The 9337-nt window shown below is 36.9% G+C and overlaps 1 protein-coding gene across 1 annotated transcript; it reads right to left on the reverse strand.

Annotated features, from left to right (window-relative positions):
• Positions 1-420: 420 nt before the first annotated feature.
• On the reverse strand, positions 421-2860 carry edn2 (endothelin 2). The gene is made up of 5 exons (XM_017480684.3): positions 2669-2860; positions 1963-2116; positions 1683-1796; positions 1058-1150; positions 421-956 (listed from the first exon to the last, which is right to left on the reverse strand). The coding sequence occupies exons 1-5, from the start codon at positions 2730-2732 to the stop codon at positions 875-877; spliced, it is 507 nt and encodes a 168-aa protein (XP_017336173.1). The 5' UTR covers positions 2733-2860; the 3' UTR covers positions 421-874.
• Positions 2861-9337: the final 6477 nt, after the last annotated feature.

A 9337-nucleotide genomic window follows, 5' to 3' on the forward strand; every position in this document is an offset into this window, starting at 1 on the left:
GTCCCAAAGAATCCACTGGCAAACTAAGATAAGACAGCATAGCAACCTTTGGTCATTGTTATCATAGAGTAGAAACAAAAGCATAAACTCAGTGTTTATGATGTCTTCCTCCATAATTCCAGCAGCAGACTGCAAAGAGGTAATTAACATTTTCAAGAGAAATTAAATAATATGAAACTCTGATACAGAGAAGTGCATCTGAAATGAAGAGAAGAGCAGAATGTACTAAAAGGAGAGGATAAAAAGACTTTAGTATACAGACACATCACTGTTATATTTAACCTTTCATAACAGTATTGAACTTTTTTTGCACAATAAGTGCCTCATTTGTAAGGCTAGGATTTACAGTTTTCATTTGTTAGTGCTAAACTATCAAACGTGACTCCCACATGGCTTTTTTTTTTTTTTTTTTTTTTGGGGGGGGGGGGGGGGGTGTTTTGTTTTTTTGCGGTTTGGCTTAACATTCCTTGCTTTGGAAAGGCCACCATTTCACAGGTGTTCAAGGTGCTCCATTCCTCCAATTGTAAAACAACACAAGGCACACTTCTATTCAAATAGGCATTTCCAGACATTCCACTGCTTCTCTGATCCGTGACGTTTCTGTGTATTAATTGTGGCCCTGAATGCCTTAAGTCTTTTCCTTTTAACACTGTCAGTATATTTAATAGATGTATTTTTTTTCCCCCATGAGCATTCTTAGGTCTTCCATTGTCTTCTGAGAGAACTTTCTCTCAATTGTCCTTCTAGTCATAGCCCAGTTTTGAGCAGAAGAGATCCTCTCAAGGGCATCAGTTTCTTACCAAGGAATGACATGTCTTCCTGGGAAGATTTTGATCCTTTGTTTCTTATTGCTCTGCATCTTTCTCTGGCTGGCTCAAGATTTGTTGGTCTTGATCAGCTTTTTTCTTGAGACAGAAGAATGCTCGGCTGCGAGGAGATTCACCTTGGCAACTTGCCTACAAATGGAAAAAAGCAAACACCTGGTTAACACCCTTTGCCGCAACAAATATATATGCATATGTTTGTAAAAATTTGTCGGTTCATGAATGTTTCTTACCTGAAATATGTGAGGAGATCTTTGTCAGTTTTATCCACATCGCCCACGTCAGGATCAAGTGGACTCACAATCACTAGGCTTGGGTCCATTGAGCTGTAACCAAAAGTATAAGTGCCGGATTAAATAATGTACATATTGCAAAAGTCACATGGTGAAGCATTACAATATAATTAGTTCTAAATTACTGAGCAATAAACATTCTCCATCTCCTCCTTTTTACCCTACAGCAAACAATGTAAAGCATGTCAGTAAAGATCTGTACAGACGTCAGTGTCAAAGGGTGGAGGCACAGCTTCGTTTTTAACTAACTGAGCGACTTGAAAAATTCTTAACAACCTAGCATGATAAAAAACAGAGGTTCTAAAAATAACCTCATGACTCAGGGACCTGCATGACTCATTATAAATCAAGCCAGTGTAGGTTAGTCCCAGTCAAGTAAACAGCTGCACCTTATCAGCGCACATCTTAATCCTTTAACTACAGTTTACCCTGATCTGTTTGGGTTCTGTATGATTGCCATTGGTATGCACAACAGAAAAGATGAGAGTCGTCTATCTCCTTTGATCTGGAGTCTATTTTTTTCACAGTTGATTTACACAAGAGACAAGGATTATACTATGCTCACCTGGTGTGGCAGAAAGTGAAACAGGTAGGATCGTTGGGGTTGGCACATTCGCAACGCCCGGTGGAGCGCCGCCGACGAGACAGAGGACTTCCGAGGCCATACGGGGTGATCTTACTGTGTGGAAAAGCATCATCGAAATAAAGATATGAACTTTCAGATATAGTACAGATCTCTATTTGCATATTAAACCCCACTGATGCACAGCATAATGCTGAAAGTACAGCATCCAGCTGGGTTTATATGTGAATTTGGGCTGTGTGTTAATCTCAGAGTAACGTACCTAGGTGTGTTGACCCAGATTATGTCCAAGTGGCAAAAGTAGATGCATTCCTTATCCATCCAGTTACTGCAGGAGCAGCGTTTGGTTCGAACCCTTGCGGCTGTAGAAGAAAAGCTCTGGGTTTCTGATGTTTGGAAGAGGGGTAGTCCAAATCCTAGAAACCGAGCACATAAAGAGCACATTGATTTAAAATATAGGATATTTACCAGGGCTCCGTTAATTAACTATACAGAAATGAACAGCTCAGCATTGTTGTTAAGTCTTAGACATATTACCTAACAAATATCTATAAACTCTCAATCAAACTTGAACAGTGTAAATATGCCATGCCCAATACAATGGTATCCATTTAGATATGGAACACTTATCACTTAAGATACAAAGGCAGTTAGATGATAACCTTCTTGTCTCCAGTGTGGGTTATTGGGTTATAAGAAAAGTTCAATTCCATGTAGTATGTGTGTTATTTCTCATTACTACAATAATACTGGCACCTAAACAATGAAACTTCAGCTATTTTCACCCATTGAATGTTGCGGTCATGCTGTACAGTACAATTTCCAAAAGTAGTTCTAGTATCTTGAAACATCATATGTTAATATATTTATACTTTGCGAAAATATTAAATGCATGCCTTGTCAGTGTAGTGCACATAAGTTTGCATCCTCCACAACAGCATAAGAGCAACTGAAAGGTACTGACTTACCTTCTTCAACAAACACACAGAATGTTGCAGAGATCAGCAGAATGGTGTGCAGAGAGAGATCCATTGTAAAGACTAAAACAAGCTTTTAATATCCACAGAAAGCAACGTCCACACGTTTACTGTGTGCCAAGTTCTTAGTGCTCTTGCTAGAGGCAATGACAGGTGCTCATGTGCAGCTCAGACTCCCGGCCTTCCTTTTATAACCCAGTAAATGCCACACCTCCATGTTACTGTGTCATCTCTTTCCAACACATGGAACGCTGTTGTTACACAATGAGTCGCCTCCTCACATTCTCAAGGGGATCATCAGTTGGGCATGGAAAACTGGATAGAAAAAAACAGAGAAGAAAAAGAAAATTAAGGAGTGGAGAAGCTGAGATGGTCCCTCTTTGACTATTGTCAGTGTCAGGGTGTGAAATGAAACCTTTCCTTCCTTTTTACCTCAGGGACTCTCCATTATTATGTGTGTGTGTATGTGTGAGGGGGAGGGGGGGGTAATATATATACAGTGTATATATACACAGTAATATGATTATACTGTACAAGTATAATGCAATACAAAACATACAGTATACAGGACAGTGTAACAGAGAAATATTTACTTTTGTTCAAACCATATACATATACTCACTGCTATTACCAGAATTCTTATATAACCACATTGTACAGTTCAATTTACAACACACACACACACACACACACACACACACACACACACATATATATATATATATATATATATATATATATATATATATATATATATATATATATATATATATATATATATATATATATATAAGGAACACATATAATGCATTAGTTTCAGTCATGCCACATAACTGGAGATCTGTTATGTATAAAGTATTAATAATAATATTATTAGTTGTGTAAATATGCGAGAAACACTTTATACAAACTGTCTTAGCAGACATGACTAACTTCATATCACATCTTATTAGTCTTAAATATCCATGTTAGGGTAAAAAAAAGTGAGTGCAGTTGATTGAAAACAAATTACTTTTTTTTTTATCAGTAATTAGTGATCGTTAAAATTCTACTCCATAATTTGGAGCACATGATAAAGTATTAGTGACTTCGTCAGATTTTAAAGTCATAAACTGTACCCAATGGAAGCTAGAACCTAAAGATTAAACATGGAGAATTAAGTATAATAAGTTATTCATCCATGCTCAATAATTTGTTTAACAAGGATTTAATAAAGATTGTACTGTGCATCATCAAATCTAATAGTGCAATTATTAGTCATTTTCACACATTTTATTCTTCTTTTACCTTTATTTATTCTGACTGCTTTGTTGAGCTCTGTATCTTTCACTTGTCTTTTATCCTGTATAAACTGTGATGTGACAAAATCTAAATCTAATTTAATACTTTTACACAATGTTAGAATTGAATGAAAACTTCAAGCTATTCCCGAGATGCCTGTCATCTCATTTCATTTTTACTTCCGCCACAGTTAATGCAAATCAACTGGGTCCTCCATTACTGCAAGTCTTCACACTATCAGGTCTTGAAACTAAGCCATAATGAATGGAATTCAGCAATGGATATCTGATAATAAATGGCACTGACTAAAGTATGCAAATATTTTAATGTGAACAAAGATATTTGCGGAAATGATTGCTCTTATATTTTGCATGATGAATTTTTGGAAACCTATAATGGAATTACCCTCTTGGAATGACACTTCCTTACATTATCTTTTCTCCAGTGTACACACAGTGTACTCTTTTGTCTTTTATGATGCAATACTTACAGCATGAAGGTTTGGAAAAACAAAATAAAACACAGAGAATGAATTGGCAAATTATATTTTTCTATTATATTATAATCATCTGATGAATGCCAGGATTACTAAAACGTTTGCATAAGAGTTGCTGAGGGATGAAAAACAATGTCCTTTTTGTAACAAAAGGGGGCAGAAAATACCTCTGAGGAACATACAGTCTTTTCAAGGGGCAGGAAATGCCAGAGCGACAGCACCATCCATTAAACAATGGCATCTCCGAAGCTATTTGTCACATTAAAAATGGATAAACAAAAAACGGGCAAAGCTTAAGCAAGTATTTTTCTGGTGCCACAATACAGGCCGACTATAAACACTGGCACTCTTTTGTCTGGAGACATCCAGAATTCCAGATATGGCATTATAGTTGCATACATACATACACACATACATACAGTGCCCTCCACTAATATTGGCACCCTTGGTAAATATGAGCAAAGAAGGCTGTGAAAAATTCTCTTCATTGTTTAACCTTTTGATCTTTTGTTAAACAATTCACAAAATTACTCTGCTCTCATAGATATCAAACAATTACAAACAAATCACAGGTTTATCCAAAAAAATATGTGGAAAAATATGTATTTGTTAAATATGGGTGTGCAACAATTATTGGCACCCTTTCAGTCAATACTTTGTGCTACCTCCCTTTGCCAAGATAAGATGAGGTTGGAGAATATATGGCAATGGATCTGAGACCATTCCTCCATACAGAATCTCTACAGAGCCTTCAAATCTCGAGGCCCACGCTGGTGGACTCTCCTCTTCAGTTCACCCCACAGATTTTCTATGTGGTTCAAGTCAGGGGACTGGGATGACCATGGCAGGACCTTGATTTTGTGGTCAGTAAACCATTTTTGTGTTGATTTTGATATATGTTTTGGATCATTGTCTTGCTGGAAGATCCAACCATGGCCCATTTTAAGATTTCTGACAGAGGCAGTCAGGTTTTCATTTAATATCTGTTAATATTTGATAGAGTCCATGATGCCATGTATCCTAACAAAATGACCAGGTCCTCTGGCAACAAAACAGCCCCAAAGTATTAAAGAGCCACCACCATATTTAACCATGGGCATGAGGTATTTTTCATATGGCTACCTCTCTGTGTGTGCCAAAATCACCTCTGGTGTTTAATACCAAAAAGCTCTATTTTGGTTTCATCTGACCATAGAATCCAATCCCATTTGAAGTTCCAGTAGTGTCTGGCAAACTGAAGATGGTTGAGTTTGTTTTTGGGTGATAGTAGAGGCTTTTTTCTTGAAACCCTTCCAAACAACTTGTGGTGATGTAGGTGACTTCAGATTGTAGTTTTGCAGACTTTCTGACCCCAAGATACAACTAACTTCTCCAATTCTCCAGCTGTTATCCTTGGAGATGTTTTGACCACATGAACTATCCTCTTCACAGTGTGTTGAGACAATATAGATAGACACACGTCCAATTCCTGGTTGATTCATAACATTTCCAGTTGACTGGAACTTTTTCGATGCTTGTGCTATTTTCTTATAGCCCCTCCCATTTTTTGAAGCTCAACAACCCTTTGCCACACATCACAGCTATAGTCCTTGGTCTTACCCATTGTTATGAATGACTAAGGGAATTTGGCCTATGTGTTACCTCATATTTATTCCCCTGTGAAACAGGACATCATGGTTGAACAATTTCTTGTTCCTAGTCACCCAGGTGTACTAAAAATGTAAAATATCGATGGGAATATACTTCAAATATATTTTTCTCATATGAATTCATAGGGGTGCCAATAATTGTTGCACACCTATATTTAACAAAGATATTTATTTTTTAGCTAAACCTGTGTTGTGTTTGCAGTTGTTTATATCCATGAGAGCAGAGTATTTTTGTGAATTTTCTGAACAAAAGCTCAAAAGGTTAAACAATAACCTTGTTTGCTAATATTTACCAAGGGTGCCAATATTAGTGGAGGGCACCATATATATGTTTGACATAGAAAGTATGAGCTCAGTCATCAGATGTGGCAATTTTCATCGAAACTATTTGGCCTAATCATTGCACAGGGGACCCGCATTACAGTGTTTTCCTATCTAGTGTCTGTCTCTGTTTTGTCTCTCTCTCTCTCTCTCTCTCTCTCTCTCTCTCTCTCTCTCTCTCTCTCTCTCTCTCTCTCTCTCTCTCTCTCTCTCTCATTCTCTTGTGCAGTCTGTCTCTTCCTGCAGTCACACTGCAAAAATGCGCCTTTATCCATTTCCTGTTGTGGATGGCTTGAGAGCATGCCACAGAGAGTGTGTCAACAGGCTCACGTAGCTAAATGACTCTGAGGAATTCCTTAGGTGGCTCTCTGGCATGCAGCGCTGCTCAGGACTTTGATACTTTTCCCTTTCCTACTGATAGTCTCTGACCAAAACAGGTCAACAGAAACAGAGAAACTTGGCATGCAACTTTTTATGAATGGTGATTAATTGGAGAGCAATGGTGTTATAAAAATTCACTTCATTTTTACAATGCAAATCATGCTGGCTTCTGTATGTGGTCTTACAGCCATGCTTTAACAAATTTATCAGAATCAGAAATAATTTTATATGCCAAAAAAGATTTCACTTACTAAAAACAAGCTCTGTTCACACAAACAAAACAGGAATAAAGCAAATAAAATAGAATATAAGTTATGAAGGGTACACCCTTAAAACACAATGGCACTACTGTATCTGGACCTGTTAAGTACTCCAAATCAAAACCATTCAGCTTTAAACTGGAAATAGGCTTGGCCAAAACTTTTCTTTCTTTCTTTCTTTCTTTCTTTCTTTCTTTCTTTCTTTCTTTCTTTCTTTCTTTCTTTCTTTCTATTCATATAAACCCTACCACTGTGGGGGAAAAAACTAAGAGGTGGAAATGCCAGCACTGTCAGAATGGTCTATGAATTCTGGCTCTGAATGTTCCTCAACCTCCGCTACATCACTTCAGTTCATAATTGGTCTCAGCCAGAGATGTGTGCAGGTTTTTGTTTTGTTTTTTTTTTAAATCCTACTCATGCAGTTTTTTTTTCCTTTGTACCTGCCTGTATTATTTTGTAAGAAATGTAGTTGTTTCTATTTCTCAAAAAGAATTGCCTCCTCACAGCTCCAGTGTCCTTGGTTTGATCCTGAGCTCGAGTTACTGTTTGTTTTTAGCACGATCATTATTTTATTGAGGAAAAAAATAGGCACAAGATAATCTGAACTTCACCAAAATTTGAATGTAATTGTTAGGAAATATTACATTACACTCACTGAGCACTGTGAAATACAGTAGGTTCCCGTATTTGTTGTTGTTGCGGCTGCAATTAGTGTTACACATTTTTCAAAGCCTTTCCTGACAGATGTTGGATGCTGTTGTGTAATCTCAAGATTGTATATTTAATTAAGTCATGCAGTTGCTCAGAAAATAATGAATATGATGATATTAGGATGTATGCGTTTTATAAACAGCGCAAGATGAAGCCTGACTGTGTGTGTGTGCACTGATTTTGTGTTCAGAAATAAATTTTGTGATCTCCATGTCCCTACAATTGCTGTGGTTGACTCCTTAAATCTTGCATCCTTGTCTATGTGGTTTCCTCAAAAACATGGCTGTGCTTACTAAGTTAATGAAGTTTTCAGAAAATATTGAAACCACCATGACCCTGACTAAGTAATTACTGAATGAATGAATGAATGAATGAGTGGATGGATGGATGGATGGATGGACGGATGGATGGATGGATGGATGAATGAAAGAATGAATGTATGTATGGATGGATGGATGGATGGATGATGGATGAAAGAATGAATGGATGGATGGCTGGATGGATGGATGAATTAATACATACTGTACATGCATAACATTTTAATGAAAATGGTGTTTCTTTGTCATTCAGTTTGAGAGAATTTGCACTAGGTGTAAGTATACAGCACTGTATTTAAGAAGTGCTTTGGATTGTGTTAACTGTCCAGAGCAAGGCTACCGCTCAGGGGAAGAAATTGTGCCTGGAGCTTTAGTTTTCATTGTCTGGTATCTCACCCCTGAAGGAAGTGGTTAGAGAAGTGAGTGCAGTGCTAAAAGTGCAGCTGAGAGGGGTCAGAGATAATGTTATGAATACGTATCTGATAACAAATGTCACTGCATAAAGTATTCAAATGCATAAATGTGGAGTAAGGCATTTTGTTTCAGGCAGAGGAGTAGATATGTATATGTACATATGTAAATTCTGCCCCACTCTCCCGGGATCCACTTTGACTCATGACCAGGATAAAGTGGTTAGAGAATATGTATAAAGATACTGTACACTTTAATTTTAATCCTTCCAACTCCAACTCATCACACATCTCAAAGACAAAAATATGTACTTTTACCTGAATATATTTAGTTGTGGACCCCATTTAACATGATAAGCTCATGTAGGATAATTTCCATATGTGAATATCCAACAATATCACCCATTGAGGGCAGCACATTCAGATATACTGTAACAGCTAAAGCACTGGCTGTTCTATATAGAATTTTGTTTGCAGGTATTAAGGGCAAGAATTATTGAGTTATGTTCATTTTTTTAAGAGACTGAATCCACATCAAGTCTGAGACCACATTGAAAATCTGGGATTTTTTAAAATTGTAAATAAACAGAAGCTTTTATCATTTTGAAATATTTAAAACAAAGAAAGCAAATGTTCAATATCTTGCATATTTAATATTCAAGATTCTGCACTATTTCTAGGTCCCTATTTAAACCTAATCAAATGTATGATATTGACCATGATAACTGCTTTGTACAAAAGATCAGATTTTCCTCATGTCTAATCACTTCTATGGAAGCATGTGTTCCGACAACATGCTGATCGATTTGATCTAAAGTGGATCATAAGGTTTTG

This window comes from Ictalurus punctatus, chromosome 12 (genome assembly GCF_001660625.3).
Source record: "Ictalurus punctatus breed USDA103 chromosome 12, Coco_2.0, whole genome shotgun sequence".
Classification (NCBI taxonomy): Eukaryota; Metazoa; Chordata; class Actinopteri; order Siluriformes; family Ictaluridae; genus Ictalurus; species Ictalurus punctatus.